General features: G+C 38.0%; 1 protein-coding gene across 1 annotated transcript in view; it reads left to right on the top strand.

The window, feature by feature from the left end:
• Dscam4 (Down syndrome cell adhesion molecule 4) overlaps positions 1-21,818 on the top strand; it is a 2,049,237-nt gene that overhangs the window by 524,821 nt on the left and 1,502,598 nt on the right. Inside the window, 1 exon segment of the mRNA XM_067787909.1 lies at positions 6,344-6,420. Coding sequence (XP_067644010.1) covers positions 6,344-6,420 — 77 coding nt within the window.

The following is a 21,818-nucleotide window of genomic DNA, read 5'->3' as shown; positions in this document are numbered from 1 at the left end:
ACACAGAAATTAATTTGAATTTTTATTGTTCAATTTTGAAATGAATGCGAACTATGAGGTATTATAGGCTTAAAAATATGTTCGTCTAGCCAGACGGCAACGCTAAAATGTGACATAATCAACATTATCACAAGAAAAAAGATAAAATAAAAAGAAAAATATATCGATTTCCTATTTATTATAAATATCGTCTATAAACTTAAAAAGTCGCAAAAGCTTTCCATGACGAAAATAGAGCCTTCTCGTCTGGCCAGAAGCCACAATCTATGGGAGGGTTAAACCTTAGGGGTTTGTTAATGTGTATATCAATTTTAAGATTTTGTAATCTTTTTGATTTTGTTTTAAAAACAGAACTGTTTACAAATTTCTATTATTTGATTTTTTAAACTTTTTGGGTTTATTTTTCAAACATTTTTTTAGATTTTAAAACGTATTTTTCAATTAAGTTCAAAATTTAAACCCAATCAAATAAGAAAACATAGTAGTGTGGGGAATATTAGCATCACTATGATGTTAGCAATTAACCACAGCAACAAAAAAGCAAGCAGGCACACTTGTGTACATGTACACATTAAAGCAAGCAACCACACTTATGTACAAGGCAATGAAGAACATTCCATACGCAGAGAGATTATTTCACATACATATATGTAGCCGACTGCTAAGAGCAGAAGTTGTTACTCACACAAGGAAAATAAAAGAAACAAAACTTTTCCCTAGAATCGGATCAGGTCCACCTTGGCCTGGAGATGGGAATTAAAGTAATTTCAGGGCGCGAGCTCCAAAAGGTAAACAATTTCGTTTTGGCATCTAGGAGAATACCTCTACCAACTCTTATTTATGTTTATTCTCTAAGCGTAGTGCACTAAGGGAACATTTTCCCGTTTATTTCTTTTTCCTGGGAGGAAATGGAAAAGTCTTAGTCAACGGAGCTGAATGGCTGGATTTTCAGAGTATAACATTGACCACAACTTAGGAACATAGAAACATACTGCTGACGTCAGCTGACTGGCGATCGAGAATATTATCTTGAAGTTGCGGATCAGTATCTGGAAAGCTTATAATACGAAAACCCGGAATTGACGATATACGGTCCCAGGACCCTACATTCATCTATGTGAACCAACCGTTAAGAAGAAAGAGGTGGCTGATGTAAAAATATATAACGGCAGAAATTTTGCAGCAACAATGCTTCAACAAATCAGAGCTTATAGACTAACCTGATGGAAAAAAACTTTGGCTTATCAAAACTTTATTTCAAACAGCTCTGGCTAACCTTGGAAACGTTTAGACAAACATGAAATACTCCCAGCCATATGATCTATCTAACCGTCTTCCCCTCTTATTTCCTCCCCTTGGTCTTTTGTAGTTTACTTTAGTCGTCTCATTCAATTTCCATATTCCTTCATTCTTCCGTAAATCTGCCTGCATTTCCTCTTACTCTTCCCATTCTTGCACTTATCCAAGTCTAACTCTTACTATGTCTCTTAATCGTATCCTTATTCTTAATCTTCCTATTAACCTTTTCTTAGTACTTTGTCTCAAGTCATTACCCTTAATTTTACTTTCACTCTCACTCTCCATCTTCGTCTTGTTCTCTTTACATCTCAGACTTCCCTCCATTTGTCTTCTTCTTTCATGTCCGCGTTTCCAATGTGAAGATATACCGAGTTTGGCTATTTTCCGCACTGTACGTTACTAAATATTACAAAGATGTTCCCTTACTGTTTTAAAATTCATGATCGGATTATGAGGGCCGTCAACCATTTGTTGTTGCACTACTGACTTCACCTGTCTGGTTTTATTGCCTCATTACAACATTTTGCTACACATATGAAGAGTTGTGACGCTTGTTCTGCGTAGTTTTTTTACGGACGGAAATAACAAAAATGTTCTGTTTTTCGTAAATGTGCTGTATTTTGTTCTACTTTCATGAACTATACAAAACATATATTTTTGTGGCGGCAACACTTTTATCAAATTAAGTTGTTAATTAGTAATGTATTAATTAGTAAAACAAGATGGTTAACTTTGAAGCCAGCAATTGAATGAATTTTAAAACTTTTCAAGCCACTAAAAAAATATTTCTTAGAACTATCTCACTGTACAAGCATTCTAAAAGCATTCTTTGAAAATCCTACCTCAGAAATGTGGCCTTTGTTTACACATTGCAAGCATCTCTTTTCCATAATTACATTACTCAAATTGAATCACAGAATATTTGTATGGTTGAAGTGTCTTTACTTATAAAAGAACTTAAATTAAAAATCACAGAACGCAGGGATGCAATCTTTTTACCACTCATGGTGAAGCAAATAACTTCAGAGTTTGAGAACACAGGAACTGAAAATGTAAATAAAATCAAAGATCATATTAAAGAGTTTTATATTAATTGCATTGAATATTTAAATCAGTGGGATAATGCATTTAAGGAGGTTGAAGTGATGGATGGGCACTTATGCGTAAAATGCCTTCTTGGCAAGATCTTGAAAGAAATTTGAGTTTCATTATGGAAAAGAGAAGTCAAACTAAAATTAATGACAGCGCATTATTTGATGAGTTCACTTGCGTCAAAACTTATGTCACTCAAAGTAAACTAAAAGAATGAACGGACGGAGGAAAGTTAGTTGACAGTAAATGGGTTGAAATATTTCAACATTTTATGAAAAATTCTATACCTTTTAAAAATATTTTGAAAATAGTTGAATTTAACTTGTGTTTACCGGGGTCAGATGCTCCCACTGAAAGAATATTTTCTATACTAAACAATATATGTGACCAGGCCTAAGAAAAGGTGGCTTATGACTCAAAAAAAAAAGAAAACTACTAAGAAACTGAACTGAACTACCAGCTGTTTCTCGCAATTTCATTTTTGAGTCATAAGCCACCTTTTCATAGGCCGGGTCACATATGGACTGATGAAAAAAACCAAATGAAAATTGAGACAGTTAAAGCTATTTTAATAACTAGATGTGACTATGAACTTAGTTGCTTAAAGTTTAAGAAATATTTACAAAACGAGGAAAATATAATTAAACAAATTTATGCTTCAGAAAAACAAAAGTGATTTGCATTTTATTCACTTTAGTTATGTAAATGTTGATTTAAATAAACTCAAATGAAATATTATTTATTTTTTAAATAAACTATATGTTATAAAAAAAAGGGCTGTTTTTTTAATATGAACTTATAGTCACCGTATGTTACGCAAATGTGATAGATCAGCTGGTAGAGCACACTTCTGCTATCAGAGGCACGTCAGGCCACCGCCTTCTAGATTTACCTCTATTTTTTTTAACAGATGCTGAATACTTATCTAGTTTAAAATTGAAACCCAGTTTTGCGCTCTCATCATGAAGACTGCTGTAATCTAAATTGTAAATATTTTAACCGTTTATAAGACAGATGAGTTTTCACTCAGAGGCTTTTTATGACAGAAATACACTCGGAGTGTTTGCCAAATCACTACCGCGGGGCGACCCCGCTTAGAATTTTTTTTATAATTAAAAAAAAAATTACTTTTTCGAAAGCATTTTTATGTTGTCTTTCTCAGGATTTGAACCCAGGTGTTACGCTCCAAATACAACATTTTTTCGAATTTGCTCAGCAAAAAGAAGGGGTATGCAGGCTATCAATGCTTTGCATTACGGGAGCCCTGAAAACAACCCCGATGGCTGTATGCCATTCTGAGGGGGCTCTTAAAGCTTAAATAGAGGTGGCGCAAGGATGCTCAAATGGCGGACGAGGCGATACATGTATACATAAAAAAGATGGTTCCAAAGTAGTGGAAGGAGTAGGGTCTGCGGTATGCTGCGCTGATCCGGAAAAAAAATATCCTCAAGCTGCCGGGACGGGAAAAAGTATACATCTATACTGGGTTCCCAGCATATGGGAATAGATGAGAATGAAAAAACGGATGAACTAGCTAAAAACCGGCATCCCCTGAAACTTTCTCCGGAGGTGTCCCAATCAGATTGGGCGAGATTGTGAAAAGGCGAGAGGTGCACATGATCAACCAAGCGGGAAAGGCGTGGGTCCAAGCGCGGGGCTGTAAAGTGTCGAAGATGTAGGTCTTACAGCCTTAGACTAACAAAGTTGCTTATATCATTAAAAAGAGAGGCCTGTAGACTCATGACAGGTATTTTGACTATACACTGTCTTCTAACTTCACATTCCTTTAAATTAGGCGTGGTTGGTGATTACAGATGTAGGAAGTGTGGGTTGGAGGAGGAAACGATAGAGCACGTTTTGTGCTCGTGCCCTGCACTTTCCAGGCTATGACTCCAGCTATTAGGAGTGATAAAACTGTCAGATCTAGAAGCAGTAAGTGGCATAGGTCCTAGAAGGCTTCTAGTATTTGCTAAGAGGACGGACTTATTTTATAACATAAGTCGTGGTTTTTGATAGGGTTTTTCAGTTTGGTCGTTAAAACAAACTTCTGGTAACACTACGGACTCAATCAGTCTATGTGAGGTCCTCATGGACCGGCCAGTTCCACCTAACCTAGTCTTGCTCCATTTATTCCTAATCTAGGCTTGAGGGACTGCCCGTTCTTTCAGCGCTGTGATTGAGAATCCGTTGCGCACATAAAACAATATTTCAAACTAAACTTGTACACGGAGGGAAATACCTTGCACAGCAATAATTGAAATTTGTCCCAAAAGTTTTACTGTGTGCTTTAGCCAAGTGGTAGAGCGATGTCCTTTAAAGGAAGAACAGAGTTCGAACCATGCTTCACTTATCCAAAGCCAATGTATTTCTTATAAATATTTTGTAGGGATACGGCTTCAACATTGGATTATCGTTACTACATGGATAGCATTCAAAATATATTGAAGGGACACTATTATCAATTTTGATTTAATGTAGCATCCAAAGTTGTAAATGATCCCGCCAAAGATTACCCTCAGTGCAGATATAGAATTTCTTGTTGAACGCTAAAGGCGAGTAAGCCATAGGTACGACCAATTTGCGAAAATCTCAAAAATTTTGTAAGTCAGAAAATTGTTTCTGCTGGTTATGCGTTCGCGTAAAAATGTTCAATCATCTCTCTTTAAAAGAGAATACGTGAACGAGCTTGATTTTTTCACGAACACAGCTAATAGTCACAGTACATAGTAAACATAATAGGATTAAAAACATGATGTATGACATGTATAAAAACAGTACGTTAGAAAAAATCATGGTATAAAAAAGAATGTAGTTCAACTTAAAACTTTTGACGTATTTGGGGGCTTTTGAAGTTTCATAAAGTTTATTGTTTTGCTAGCAGTGTTGACATACCGGTACTGCTTAAAGTAAGCTTGTAGGAACTCGTGATGGTAATTGCTTTCACGATGAAAGCACAATGGTCATCTGAGACGTTAATAATAATATGCTTTAGCACGATTTATGTCCAAACATCTCTATTGAAAATACAGTAAAACATATAAAAAATACTTGTACCGTTGTGCGTCTTTATTACATAATTTTGTTCCATGAATTAGAAACATGACAAATATACCATCATGTTGTTCATTTAATTATTTCCATCAACGGGCAATTTTAGTTTCTTTCAGGTGTAAAACACCCAATTCCAAAAGCACTTTCCTATGGCCCTACTATGTGTGTCATGTTGAGTAAAAGTGTACCCATATGTCTGCATCGTGTGACAGAGCGCCCTTGCTGTAAGGACAAGAGTGTGATACTCCTAAAGGTAGATATTTAGTTTGCTACGTGTGGCAGGACGCCACCTCTAACGACATGCCAATGTTAAAAAGGCATAGAATGTGTATGGGTGGGGGTTTCGCCAGGCTGTCTCTACTACAACGGGCATAAGAATTGTCATACCTAGTGGCTGGCCTGCAGAGGTTCAGGCAAATGTTCTCCATAAAAAAATCTATAATCAGTTCTTTCCTCCAACACTATGTTTGAACTAAACAATTAATTTTTTAAATTTTGCAAAAGCTTCTGAGCAAACGTACAGACTTTGGGGAGGGCTGTCTTCCCTTTCTTCGCATGAGTCAAGCCATTTTTCTTTCACATAAGCAATTTTAGGGATTTTGATATACTTAATACCATCTTTCTTAGACTAGATTTTCGTATTTACACATTTCCAATGCATTAATTATGGAAATAATTTACTCGTATCCGTTAATATGAAATCAACCAAGAGCAGAAAAATCCGTAAAATTTCCCAATCTGGTAACTATATTTTGATGAAATTGTCATTGGCTCCGCAAAACTCAAGTGGCCCACGTCATATTTAGTTGAACTACCTCCATTTTTGCGCCATGGAAAAAGCAGTACATGTTCCTTTTGAAACATAGGAGAGACTCAATCTGATTTTCTTCTTTTTATGTAGTTGTCAACCAGAAATATACAGTACAAGTACACGATGAATACGTGATGACGGGCAACACGGCTGTATTGAAATGTCAGGTAAGTAAATACACATGAAATGGCGGCAATGCCAGCAGATGTAGGGATCATAGTACATGTCTACAAGTGGGATATGTAGCAGCACGCACATACACAGCCACGCTCACCTGATAAAATGCTTGTTCTTCTTCGTTTTTTGTGTGGATGCTATTTGGCACTGTTGTACTTCTTAGGTCCAAGAAAAGCGTAGTAGCTGCTAACGAAAACTGTGTAAAATTTTTATTGCAAAATTACAAAGAAATATCCTTATTTACTTTCAAATAAGCACTTAATTACATCTCTCTTTAAAATCCATATGTTTTGGACAATTTTAATTAACAAATTGTGATACTTTATTACCGAGGACGATTGCTAAAACACGACCAAAACCGTCGAGGGAAGTAGTAATAAACGCGTTTTTGCCTCGCTTCCAATAATTCGAATACTTTTTCGCCTTTGAACTATTGACAACAGGACAAAACGCCTCTTTTTATTTCTCTTTCCACATTTTTGGACGGGTTATTGCAGTCGACCTCGGTTTCAAACTGTTTTTCGCGGAAAACTTTTGAACGGGTAGAAAAACTTAGCACTCGTGTTTGTATTCTTAATGCTGGAATAACTACGCGTCCTCAGATACCCCAATTCAAGACTTTTGTATAATTTTCTGTAGGACGCATATAGGTGCAATACATTTTCATACTAAATTCGTAAACAAATTTTACCTTCACGGCAACCCATATCTTATATTCCACACCTTTTTTTGTTTCCCTGCGTCGCTTTCCACGACAGCAACCCCGGTAATTTTGACACTTCGTTCAGTGTCAAACGCATGTTCCACGCAGGTTCCACTGAGTTCCACACTAGTTTGACACTGACCGAAGTGTCAAACGGCAGTGTGTTAGAAAGAGAGAGGAATTGTTTCCTTCTCATACATATCATACTTGTAAACCTGTACTATGGTAGGGATTTCGTCACATTTAAGAGATTCTTGAAACAATTTAGAATCAATTTTTTTTCTGATTGAGATATTTTTATTTTATAGAGTGTTTAAATATAAGCTTAAAAATATGTATATCCCGCAGCTCTAAATATTTATTCTAGGGGTTTTGTCATTATCAAAAAAGATTTGAAATTCGATTGATAAATTTAGCATGCTATAGTTCCTCAGCCAAGATTTTCCATGAACATACGATTTTAGCCATTTAGATTATTTTGATGATCTTTGGGAGGCTTTGCCAGACATTTCTAATGCCTCCGAAGTACTGTGCAGCACTTTTGTTTACTTTGATAGTTATGTATAAACCCTGATTTCATTGAAAACCACAGTTGACATGATATGAAACTTCTCGCTCTCTGAGAGCGCGTGAAAATGTGCATTTTTTATAATATTGGCCATAGATACCATCATCCTCAAAATCAAATTTGGGCATTTCAGAATAACTTTGGGGTATTTTACATGGTAAAGGTTTAGTTTATAATTTTCACTGAAAACTTACTCAAGATTGTCAAATGGGATATCAAAAAACTCGAATTTTTGTGAGGATTACAAATCCGAAGAAAAAATAACTATTTTTCACCCGTGGAAAATTTATCAGTGACAACACCTTTCATCGAAAGGCTGCACACGAAACGGGTTTTGATAGCAACTTTCGATTGGAGAAAAAGTCAGCTTCTTAGTCTTCGCATTGATGTAAATGGATGCATAAATCCAAGGTTTTTGTGGAGCGTTGCAACATTCCGCTTTTGATAGCTGAGATAAATTGTAGGTATACGTATAGGTTAACGCAACATGTATAATTAACAGCCTTTTGCGGACGACAACGCAGATACTTCACCAAGTGATCTAATTTCGTAATTTCTTATAAATTTTTTGCGTTTTTTATTGTATGTGGATATACATATGTATGTAAATAAACATTTTGGTCGCATCAAAGTGAAAAAGGGACTAGCCGTTCATTGTTATCGTATGGCGGTGCCAGCGCAACAAAGCAAAGCAACGCAATCGAAATATATTATTTCATATTTTTTCAATTATCTACCACAAAATATTTCTACAAAACTTTGCCTTTTTTATAAATTTTAATAAGTTTTTAGCACCTTACTTGCTGATTTTTTGAAAATAATGAAACCGAACGAATTTCTTGGAGTTTTTTTTTTTGGGTAGTTAGGCAACTCTATAGCCATCTGATGTTCAAGACCCATTCTTGGAAACGAACGAACTTTTGTTTACAATCGAATGAACTTCAAGACCCATTCCTGGAAACGAATTGAGAGAGAATAAAAGTTTCGTATCATGTCATCAGTGTTGAAAACGGCGGCTACAGCAACATCCGCAGCCAAGCATTGGTTACTTGATTACTCTCTGGCGCTTGGCAAAAATACAATTAGATTTAATCTGGCAACAGCGACATTCGTGGCTGACTGTTGTTGTTGCTGTAGCAGTGCTTCGCTCCATCCAATAGTTGCTACTCACAAATTGTCTTCTATTGGTAGTTCAAGGACACTTACACAGTTTCAACAGGGGCGGACCAGAGTTAGAGGGCTGTTAGAGGCGTTGATTCCACATTGTAATAAAAGAGATGGTTGGTGTCAGGTGGATACAAATTGGAGAAGGAGAGATATCCGACGATAAGATTCTCCTATGTTGGCTGGTTTCCCAGGCTTCAGTAACGGAACCACCGTGGCAATTTTTCATTTTTCGAATGACGAAGGTGATAAACTCGGCAGATCGCTGAGCGAAAGAAGTATGGGTAGGTGGTCGTATGCCAATGTTACAATCGGCTGCCAATTTACGCAGTTAACAAGTCCTGCGTTCGCGATGGAAATGTCTGGCGGACTATGACAGCTTCCTACCATACGTGTCGAGACCTCCCCGTTTATCGTGCAGGACGCCGTTTCTTCTATTTGGTCCACCTGCACCTCACCACTGCTCCCCTCTGCGGGCTGTGGGCCAAGAATTTACCCGCGGTAGGTATACCGATCGTAAGAGGCGATCATAATACCAAGTAGCAAATTGTTGTATTAGTGACGCTTAACTCCTTGTATTAATAATGTAACAAATTGACGTCATCGTGTTAGTGGCGCTTATAAACAGCTAACCAATCCTGGAGTGATGTTTACTCGAAAGGGAGCAGAGTGGACCAAGTATGCCGCCTGTGCGAGCATACCACGGTAGTTATAAAAACTGTACCGCGGGGAACAGGACAGCCTAGTTGTGACCTGATATAATGTATAGCACGATGCTTGTATTCAGGTCTGGACTCGGATGAATCGCGGGCTATGGTTTCATATCGCAATTTGGATTCCTTTGGTTTTTTCTTAATGCGATGAATTCACTTTTGGGGAAGTTGACAATAAAGCATACTTAACGAAGCTATGCAGTCTCTTCTTCGCTGGAATGGGCAATAAAGTATTCTCTTCGGCTGAAGCGACGGCATTGCCTTCGAATCAGACAATAGAGCGTTCCCTTCGAAGTAATTCGGTCAATACTAACCTAAACATACATGTGGGTTCAGAAATATTGAAGTCGTAGGTTTTGGATTATTTGAACATTTATTTATATACTTTTATTTCATTTTTGGTTTGTTCACAGTACAATTTAAGTTTGGCTTTGTTTTTTATTATTAGTTTAAATATGTAGTTAATAAGCACTTAGTTTAAGTATTGAAATTTTAGATGCTTGCGATGCGAGTTTTAAATTCGAACTGCCTGTTCGATGTCGTCGTTGGCGTCGTCGTAGTCCTATCGGTTTCGTTCAGTGTTCGTTAGGTCGGAGCTCATGCACTGTTGCATTTGCGTGTAGGGTTGTAATTTAAGGGAGCAATTCTACATTCGGCCATCCTGGCTATTTGTTCGACCCGAACGATGGTTCCCATTTTTTGAGGTACTCGGCCACGGTAGTGGTACGCCTTGGGGCCTCACTCTCGCTCACCTTCTCAACTTCATACCTATCATGAGATAGAACTTTTGTAACCTTATATGGACCGAAGTATTCGGGCCTTAACCGAAGACCGCTTCCAAACTGTGTGCGCTTAATAGCGACTAACTCATTTATTTTATACTTCAATGGCTCTTTTCTCTTTGCATCGAAATTTCTCTTATTTTCCTGCTGTATCAAGGATATGTTATCCTTTGCTTGCCTGCGAATTTCATCACGTTCAGAGTCTAGTTCGTCTACGGCTGTGGTTTCTACTAATTCATTAAGATCTAGTAACCCTGTAACTCTCATTTCTAATCCTGTCAAGATTCTGAACGGCGAAAGTTTCGTACTTCGTGTTGGTGTGTTGTTGATAACCTGCTGAACTCTATCGACCTGCTTACACCAATTTCCAGGTGTTTCGGTGCATAGCTTACTCAACATACTTGCCCGTTCCCACGTGGGACACCAGTTGTTATGAGCAGATGCTGTATACCTCCATTTGAGCAGTATTCTTTGAAAGCATTACTCGTGAAAGCCGCTCCCCTATCAGTAATTATACGTCTCGGGTTTCCGAACGTCGCTGCTTGCTTGGACAGGCGGTCTACCACAGCCTCCGCTCCAGTATTCTTTGTTGGGTATAGCGAAACAAACTTTGAAAAGGCGTCTACTACAACAAGAATATAATTGTACGCCTTCTTGGTTTGCTCCATTGGGCCCACATGATATATATGAAGAGTGCTTAGCGGTCGATCTTCTTTATCAATAGGGGTTAAAAGCCCTTCCTTCTTCCCTGATTTTCGATCAGAAATAATGCATTCCACACAGCATCTGACAACTTTAGCTACTTTGCAGTTAAGCTGTGGGATATAAAAGGATTTTTCAATTGCATCTTCTTTAACGAGAAATGTCCTTGTTTATGCGAGGTACGAATTATTTCTTCTTCCATTAGTGAGGATACCACCACAAGCTCTCTTGTGGGGTCCTTATATAACAAATCATGCTTAATGTAGAAGTCTTCATACGCTTCGTGGTCCAATGCTCTGCGGACAGCACGAATCCAATCGTCTTGCATCTGCGCTGATTTTAAACGATGGATCAATGAATCTTCAAGCATTAAACAACCCACACGACTCAAAGCGTACACGTGTCGCATCTTTGTTTCGCTTCTATGTGCTATTTCGTAACAAAGTCCTGCAAAAACATGGCCCATGGGGATACTCTTAACGGAACATCCGTCTTCTTGGTTGTCATTGTGAATGCATTGCAGTCCGTTACTATTGTAAAATGCATCCCCATGAGGTACACTCTCCATTTCTTAAGTGCCTCCACTATAGCTAATACCTCAAATTCATAGGAGTGGTACTTCTCTTCTACCTCCTTTTTCTTTCTGCTCATGTACTGGATAGGGTGGAATTGCAGATCTTCACTGTCTTTCTGCAGGAGCACAGCCACATATCCGTACTTGGAGGCATCCTTATGCACCTCAGTTAAAGCCTTTCGTTTGAAGAGACGTAGAACCGGAGCGCTAGATAATGCACACATCAGCTGTCGAAAAGATGGACACTGATCTTCCCCAAAACCAAATACTGCGTCTTTCCGGAGGAGATCGGACAGTGGTTTGGCGATCACTGCGTATCCCTCAATAAAGCGACGGAAATATGACGTAAGTCCCAGAAATCTTTGCAGGGATTTTTTGTCTGACGGCCTTGGGAAATTTCACACCGCTTCTGTCTTTGACTCTGATTGTCTTATGGTACCATTCTCCACAATGTACCCCAAAAAGTTTACTTTTGAGCTTAAAAATTGACACTTTTCCCATTTAATTTTTAAGTTATGCTCAGCTGCTCTACTTAGGACAACTTTAAGCCTTTCTAAACCCTGCTCGATGGAACTTGATGGAATAATCAGGTCGTCCATGTAGGTTGCCACGATGCCATCGCTTACCAAATCTCTGAACACAGCAGAAATATAACGTGTGAAAACCGCAGGGGCGTTCGAAAGGAACGTACAAAAACTCATACATACCTTGGTGGGTTACAAATGAGGTGCACTTCCTAGACTCTACCTCGATCTGTACATGGAAGAACCCGTTTCTGAGATCTAGCGTGGTAAAGACGCGAGCACCCTGTAACCTCTCGATGACATCGTCCATAAGTGGCATCGGGAAATTGTCTTTCAAGATTTTCTCATTAAGACGTCGATAATCGCAGCATAAACGTTTTGTACCATCTTTCTTTGCTACTAAGACAATTGGTGATGAGTACTCTGAAAAACTTGGTTGGATAATCCCTTCTTTTAACCACTCCGAAATTTGTCTGTCAATGATACTCTTATCGGAGTATGACACTCTTCTTGACCCTTGAGATACTGGAATATGATCCGTCAAAATAATTTTCATACAAATTGGGGACTCGTGTATTTTCTTAGGCGAATAGCTTCCAACCAGATTTTCTAATTGCTTACCTTGGTCTACTTTAAGATGCGAAATGTCTACCTTTGATTTTTCTCCTGACACTGGCTCCGCGGCCATACACAAATCTCTGAATTCACTAAAAAGGTCAGGTGGTTGCACTGTGATATCCGTTACTAATGCTACGCCTTCAGTTTTTGCCTTAAATACTACATCGTCTTCTGAAACGACAAGGCCAACTTGTTTAAGGACATTGTTACCTATGACCGCCGGGTATCCAAGGTCACGGTCTCTCACAACATGAAAGGTAATGCTTAACTCTATTTCATCTATCTTTAACTTCATTCCAAAAGTGCCGATTGTAGTTATGACACTGTTCCCTATTCCCCTTAACTTATGCACATCATTAGTCAAATCAATTTCTCCTAGCATCATCAAGACGTCGTACCGCATTAGACATAAGTCGCAGCCTGTATCTAACAGTGCTGAGAACTTGAAGTTGTTAATTGATATATCTTTGAATACTACGCATCCAATTGACGCAGAACGTGTCCCTTTTATCATACTTACCCTAGCATTTTCCTGCTTCACCTCAGTTTTGTATTTTGGACACTCGGCCACTCGGTGCCCAGACTGGTTACACCCAAAACATGTAGACTGTCGCTTCTTTTGACAATTGTTGGCCAGTCGCCACACCTATGACAACGCTTTTCTTCTTTGCCCTTTACTTTATTAACACCCTTATCCTTCTGCTTATTCTGGAAAGAGCTATAACTGGGTTGACGCCCCGAACGCACCTTTTCATAAATCGCAACTTGAGCCTTCAATTCCTGTATCGAGGAAGCTTGGTATAGGTTCGCTTTATTTGCCCTGTGGTCTGGGATCCCCTCAACAAACTACTCGATAAGGCTTTTATCATCAAGGTTTATCGGTCTACCTATCTCCATGAGGCTATAAAGGTACTCACGGAAATCTTCGTTCGGTCGTTTGCGACGGCTTCTTAGAGCCCGGTGTACCTCGATGGATGACACAAAAATCCCAAATTCATTTTTCAGACTTTCTTTCAGTGAAGTCCATGAAGATATGCCGGGCTGGCTACGAATAAAAATTTTCGCAGCACCTTTTAGTAGCTGTTTGCCATAAATAAATTTTTGAAGATCACTGTCACAGTCGGACCCATCGTTTGTGTCTAAAGCCAGATCGCAATGCTCACAAAGTCTTTTTTGCAATTCAGCTTTTCGTCCGTTTGTTGACAGACTCAAGCTCGTTAATTTTTCTTTTAGTTCATTTACGTTTAATGATAAAATCTGATCCCTATCCATGTTTTAATATGAAATTTAAATATGAAGAAAATAGAAAAATATTTGAATCTACCAACTAGCTAAAATCGTGCGATTTTTTGACAATATTCGAATGAAAATACAGAAAGGTCTTTAATTCCAAATTTTTAAATTTTATAAATTAGTATTATTTTCTTTTTGTAAAGATACTAGCGTTTTTAACAATTTTTTTATATTTCATTAACAACGAAAATCTCTGTTTGCCTATAATAACAAATTCTTATTAGATTTTATTTATTTCTCATAACGCAACTTACTTCCTCTTATTGTTTTTTCGTTTTTAAATATGCCTATACCAATTAGACAGCTTGCAGCCGATTTAATTTAACATGAAATGAAAAGTTCTTTTCATCTTATTTGACTTGATGTCTCTTTCTTCACGCAAACATATGTACATACGAACTACATACCTTCTTTCTTCACATAACCTAAATGTATTTGAATACTTAAATACTTGATTCTGCTCTCAGATCGAACGATGTTTGCTCTCTCGCCTTTTGTTCTGCAGCTGCTTTCTGTTCGTGCGTCTACCCTGCACGGCTGTGTAAATTAGAGTTGATTGCTTTTGTTAACTTTTCTTTGCTATACAAATTCACTTGCACATTCATATCTTTGTGCTACTCAATTATTATTGCCACTAGCGCATCTACTCTGCGCTATAATTTCGGTTGCAATTCTAGTCACTAGCGCATCTACTGAACGCTTATTGTAATTGTATGTCTTTTTTTTCAATTGTTTCTGCCACTAGCGCGTCTACTCTGCGCTTACTTTCAGTTGCAATTCTAATCAATAGCGCATATAAAATAAATAAATAAATGTAAGGCGCGATATCCTCCGAAGAGATCTAAGGCCGAGCTTCTCTTCCAATTTGCGTCGTGCTCCTCTTCATTTTCCCTACAAATTGGCCATGTTTTATGCTGACTCCGAACGGCATCTGCAAGGCAGATGAGTTTTCACTGAGAGCTTTTCATGGCAGAAATACACCCGGAGCGCTTGCCAAACACTGCCGAGGGGCGACCCCGCTTAGAAAAATTTTCTTCTAATTGAAAAACCTTATTTCTAAAATTTTGATGTTGCTTTGTCCGGGGTGCGAACCCAGGGCATACGGTGTGATAGGCGGAGCACGCTACCATCACACCACGGAGGCATATACTCTGCGCTTATTGGAATTAATTTTCCGCCTTTTTCACCACCACGTATATTTTGCTTTGCAATTAAGAATTTTATAAATAGCGCATCTGCTCACTCACACTGATTATTCTTCGGTTTTTTTGTTACGATTCCACAACAATCACAGGCGCATCTACTCTGCGCTGCTTTCAATACTACAACTATTTCGACACTAGCGCGTCTCTTTACGCTGCTTTCGTTGACTGCACAATAGGGGTTGATACGTTTGCACTGCTGCTCATGTAAAGGACTGGTTTTAAATAATTGCTTTTTCTTTAGAAATTCCGAAGCACTGAAAATTTCTAACGGCACTTTAATGACGCCGCCGAATATGCTGAGTTTGAACAGTTTTTTCACTATGCCAAATTTTGCCTCTAAGGCCATTTAACACCACATGCAAACACTTTTTGCACAAATTGGTTTCTATACATGCGCATTGTAATTAAGTTTTAACTTTTTTAGTTACATAACTCTTCGTGAATCGTACATATAATAAGCACACTTCTGACACCATTTGTGGGTTCAGAAATAATGAAGTCGTAGGTTTTGGATTATTTGAACATTTATTTATATATGTCGGTGCAGTATCTGATTTAGTTCATAAAATGTAGAACATACTGTATGTTCACTTCTACTTTGCTAAAACTACTTTGTCCATTCAATAAAGGTTGAATGTAATTATGATCGTAGTAGTATTTGCTTTAATGCAATGGCGTCTTTGATTGAATTTTCTGATTCGTTGTTCCAATTATACTATGAGAGAGAGTATTTCATTACTCTTGATGTACTTACTTTTCACTGTACAATATTTTCTGCTGTGAGCGAGGTAAGAGCTAAAGTGCTCTACCGAGTGTGGTCCTGAACGCTTTGATATGGCTGAATAGAGTTTTCACTCAAGTGTAGATATGAAACAATCTAGTAGTTCTTGAGATAATGATTGAGAAAACTATAAAATTGTGTCAACCATTTTAATTACTTGAAATTACGTGAAGTCAAACAGAGCGTTCAGGAACTCACTGCGCATATCAGCAATTGTGAAATAATTTTATTGAAATTAAAAAAAATGTCGTGTGAGGAAAATTCTATTAACAAAGGAAATTACATTTTGAATGGTGAGCATTCCTCGACAAATGGTGAGCATTCCTCGACATCAGAAGTGGGATGGATCCCGCCTGAAGAAACCTCAAATGAATGTTGGCGCGCGCTTCTGGAGTCGCAAAATCGAAACTTCCAGGAGTTAATTAGAGCGATGCATAAACCTAATATTATAGAGCCAAAAGTTATCTCGTTGCCGAAGTTTAATCCAGATAGTCCTGGCGCTGACCCAATTTCGTGGTGCACTACAGTCGACATGATTTTTGCGGAAAATTCATTAGTGGGTAGTGCGCTAATCATATCCTTAAGTAAGGCTTTAGAAGGAGGTGCTTCGCAGTGGTTGTCACAAGTTTGCTTTGCTGGCATAACGTGGCAGCAATTTAAAGACTTGTTCGTGCAGCGATTCGTGGGTGTTGAGACTCCAGCGGCCGCATTGATACACATTTTAAATGGTCGTCCGAGTGATGGTGAATGCCTTTCTCTGTATGGAAGTCGATTGGTAACTTCCCTTGTGTCAAGATGGAAGTCAATGAACATTGAGGAGATCGCCGTGTCTGTCGTTCTTGCGCACACTGCACAGTTTGATAATAGATTACAGCGTTTGCTTTTCACAACTGATATGAAAACTAGAAATGAGCTTTAGCAAAACCTTCAAGCTTTTGCCTTTGGAAAGCGAAAGGAGTCGTCTACTTTTGCTGGTTCTACGTATCCTGAAAATAAGAAATCAAGGTTGTCAACAGTTGTAAAATGTCATTACTGTGGTAAAACGGGTCACAAAATTGCGGATTGCCGTTTGAAAAGAAATAATGTGAGCCACGCTTCAAGAGGAAATCAATTGCAGAGCAGTTCATCGCTGGAAAGAAAACGGCCAACGATTACATGCTTCAAATGCGGTGAAGCAGGTCATGTAGCGACTGTGTGTCCAAAGGGAAGCAGCACATCTTTGAGTGGCAAAAAGGAGAACTCGTACGGGAAGAAGGTGAACTTATGTGCAGTAGCTGAGCCAAAAGGTATGCTGTTTCAGTCTGGTGAGTCGTATCCATTTTTTTTTGATTCTGGGGCTGAATGTTCGCTTTTAAAAGAGTCTGTATCAAAAAAGTTTGTGGGTAAAAGAATAAATAATAACGTTGTGTTGAAAGGTATCGGTAATGCCACTGTATGTAGCACACTACAAATTTTATGTGATGTTGTAATCGGTGGGCATGCCTTAGAAGTTTTATTTCATGTAGTTTTAGACTGCCATTTAACGTACGATGTAATAATTGGTCGTGAAATTATAAGCCAAGGTTTCGGAGTTGCCATGTCGGTTGATAGCTTTGATATTTTTATTTCGAAAAGAGTAAATACGTGTTCGGTATCCGAAAATTACAAGGATCTTATAAATAAAGACGCAGAGCTTGATGTAACTGATAAAGAGTGTTTGTTGCAAATTTTAAAAGAATTTTCAAATTGTTTTATTGATGGAATTCCGCGAACTCGGGCTAATACTGGTCAGTTAGAGATACGGTTGGTTGATCCAAATAAAACTGTACAGAGGCGACCCTATAGACTAAGCTCTGAAGAAAAAGAAACTGTTCGAAATAAAATAAGTGAGCTTATAAAGTTTAATATTATTAGGCCAAGCTGTTCACCTTTTGCAAGCCCGATGCTTCTTGTCAGGAAAAAGAATGGTACTGATCGCCTCTGTGTGGACTATCGCGAGCTGAATGCTAATACTGTGTCTGACAAATACCCACTACCACTTATTTCCGATCAGATAGCTAGACTACGGGGGGCAAAATATTTTTGTTGCCTTGACATGGCAAGTGGGTTTCACCAGATTCCCATACATCCTGATTCTATAGAGCGTACAGCGTTCGTTACACCGGAAGGCCAGTACGAATATTTGGCAATGCCATTTGGCCTAAAGAATGCACCATCAGTGTTTCAACGCGCTGTTATGGTAGCTTTAGGCGAACTTGCTCATTCGTTTGTTGTCGTGTATATGGATGATGTCATGGTAGTTGCTAAAACAAAAGAAGAAGCTCTGGAAAGATTGAAAATAGTTTTAGATGTTCTCACGAAAGCAGGTTTTTCATTCAATATAACAAAGTGTTCCTTTTTAAAGACCAGTGTTGAATATCTTGGCTACGAAATAAAGTCAGGTGAGATTCGACCTAATCCACGTAAGGTCCAAGCATTAACCGCTTTACCTCCGCCTCAATCTGTTACACAGCTAAGACAGTTCATAGGGTTGGCATCGTATTTCCGACAATTCATTCCTAAATTTTCACAAGTGATGAAACCTTTATATTTGCTTACCTCTGCTAAACATAGTTTTGTCTGGTCAACTGAAAATGAGCAGGTACGACAGAACATCATTTCAATTCTAACAAATAAGCCCGTTTTAGCCATATTTGACCCTCAATTTCCAATAGAGCTACATACTGATGCTAGTTCTGACGGTTATGGTGCAATTCTATTGCACAAAATCGAAAATAAGCCGCATGTAGTTGAGTACTATAGCAAAAGAACGTCGCCAGCCGAATCCAAATATCATTCATATGAATTGGAAACATTAGCAGTTGTTAATTCAATAAAGCATTTTCGCCATTATTTGCAAGGCAGAAAATTTATAGTATTCACAGATTGTAATTCCTTAAAGGCGTCACGAAATAAAATTGATTTAACTCCAAGAGTTCACCGTTGGTGGGCCTATTTGCAGTCATTTGACTTTGACGTACAATATAGAGAAGGGAAACGTATGGCCCATGTAGACTTTCTCTCCCGTAACCCATTACCATCTGATCAAGCTATTGTTAAAACTTTAGAAAAGCGTATAAACTTGGCAGAAATCTCCGATGGCTGGCTTCTTGCAGAACAACAAAGGGACCCAGAAATAGTTTCCCTTGTTTCAAAGTTGCGTAATAATGAACTTGCCGAGGACGTGGCAAGAACATATGAGTTGCGCGCAGGAACCCTTTATCGGAAAATCCAAAGAAATGCCAAAACGCGATGTTTACCCGTAGTACCTAGATCCTTTAGGTGGTCAGTGATTAATCATGTACACGAGTCCATTATGCACCTAGGCTGGGAGAAAACATTAAATAAAGTTTATGATTACTATTGGTTCGAAAATATGTCCAAATATGTTCGCAAGTTTGTAGATAATTGTATTACATGCAAATTGTCCAAGCCAGCGTCTGGTAAAATACAAGCAGAGCTTCATCCAATTCCCAAGGTTGGTATACCATGGCACACTATTCATATGGACATAACCGGCAAATTAAGTGGTAAAAATGATATGAAAGAGTATGTTATAGTTCAAATCGATGCCTTTACCAAGTTTGTTTACTTACACCATACTATTAATATTGACGCAGTAAACTGCATTAAGGCTTTGAGGTCGTCAATGTCTGTTTTTGGGGTACCTACGCGTGTTATTGCTGACCAGGGCAGATGTTTTGCAAGCAAGGACTTCCGTGACTTTTGTTCTTCACAGAAAATAGAGTTACACTTAATAGCAACTGGGGCAAGTCGCGCAAATGGACAAGTTGAACGTGTCATGAGTACTTTGAAAAGTCTCCTCACCGCAGTCGAAACTAGTAAACGTTCTTGGCAAGATGCATTAGAAGAAATACAATTGGCTTTGAATTGCACGTCCAATCGTGTAACTAAGGCAAGTCCTTTAGAGTTGCTTATTGGAAAAGAGGCACGTCCGTTTGGTTTAATTCCAATTAGCAATGAGGAACAAAATGTAAACGTTTCTTCTTTAAGAACTCAGGCTATGGATAATATTGAACGTAATGCATCTTACGATAAATCTAGATTCGATAAGAACAAGGTCAAACTTGTAAAGCATAAAGTCGGTGATTACGTATTGTTAAAAAATGAAGAGCGACACCAAACGAAATTAGATCCTAAGTTCAGAGGTCCATTTTTGGTTGCAGAGGTATTAGACGGAGATAGGTATGTGTTGAGATCATTAACAAATAAAAGGACATACAAGTACTCCCACGAGCATTTAAGGAAGATGCCAGAAGGACAGGTTACCACAGAATTGTCTGGTGAGCTTAGTACTGATAAAAGTGTTGATAAAGAAAACGTTGAAAGAGACGTCCATGCAAAGTAAAGACAGTAGATCGCACCAAAGTCACTATAATTGCAAGCTCAAGTGCGAACACAATTGTTTGATCATGGCGGGTGGCGCAGTTGGTGTTGTGGCGGGGGTCTATTAATACTGTAAATATAAAAGATATACCCTGTTACTTCAAGATGTATAAGAAGCTTTAATTGAGAATTACTAACTGAAGTTTTAATAAGAACCTAGCCTGTGGTAACTGTTGTTTGAGCATATCTAATATAGAAAAAAAAAACAAAAAAAAAAAAAAACAAAATTTACAGAACATCCTGTCAGAAGTCTCTACCTTCACACCAAATATGGAAACCTGAATTAATTTATTTATTTCTAATGGCTTATGTAAAAAAAAAAAAAAAAAAACACAATGTTAATAAATTTGTAAACCACGCAATTTGTAACATCCAGTCTTTAATTTTTAGACAACCACGAGGACGTGTGATCGTCAGGAAGGCCGTGTCGGTGCAGTATCTGATTTAGTTCATAAAATGTAGAACATACTGTATGTTCACTTCTACTTTGCTAAAACTACTTTGTCCATTCAATAAAGGTTGCATGTAACTATGATCGTAGTAGTATTTGCTTTAATGCAATGGCGTCTTTGATTGAATTTTCTGATTCGTTGTTCCAATTATACTATGAGAGAGAGTATTTCATTACTCTTGATGTACTTACTTTTCACTGTACAATATTTTCTGCTGTGAGCGAGGTAAGAGCTAAAGTGCTCTACCGAGTGTGGTCCTGAACGCTTTGATATGGCTGAATAGAGTTTTCACTCAAGTGTAGATATGAAACAATCTAGTAGTTCTTGAGATAATGATTGAGAAAACTATAAAATTGTGTCAACCATTTTCATTACTTGAAATTACGTGAAGTCAAACAGAGCGTTCAGGAACTCACTGCGCATATCAGCAATTGTGAAATAATTTTATTGAAATTAAAAAAAATGTCGTGTGAGGAAAATTCTATTAACAAAGGAAATTACATTTTGAATGGTGAGCATTCCTCGACAAATGGTGAGCATTCCTCGACATATACTTTTATTTCATTTTTGGTTTGTTCACAATACAATTTAAGTTTGGTTTTGTTTTTTATTATTAGTTTAAATATGTAGTTAATAAGCACTTAGTTTAAGTATTAAAATTTTAGATGTTTGCGATACGAGTTTTAAATTCGAAAGCCTGTTCGATGTCGTCGTTGGCGTCGTCCTAGTCCTATCGGTTTCGTTCAGTGTTCTTTAGGTGGGAGCTCATGCACTGTTGCATTTGCGTGTAGGGTTGCAATTTAGGGGAGCAATCCTACATACATATTTCAAAGATTCTTCTGCGAAAAGTCAAATAAAAGGTTGATCACATGCCAAATTGTTGG

Source organism: Eurosta solidaginis, chromosome 5 (genome assembly GCF_040869045.1).
Source record: "Eurosta solidaginis isolate ZX-2024a chromosome 5, ASM4086904v1, whole genome shotgun sequence".
NCBI classification, from domain to species: Eukaryota; Metazoa; Arthropoda; class Insecta; order Diptera; family Tephritidae; genus Eurosta; species Eurosta solidaginis.
This window is presented reverse-complemented; position numbering and strand designations above follow the sequence as displayed.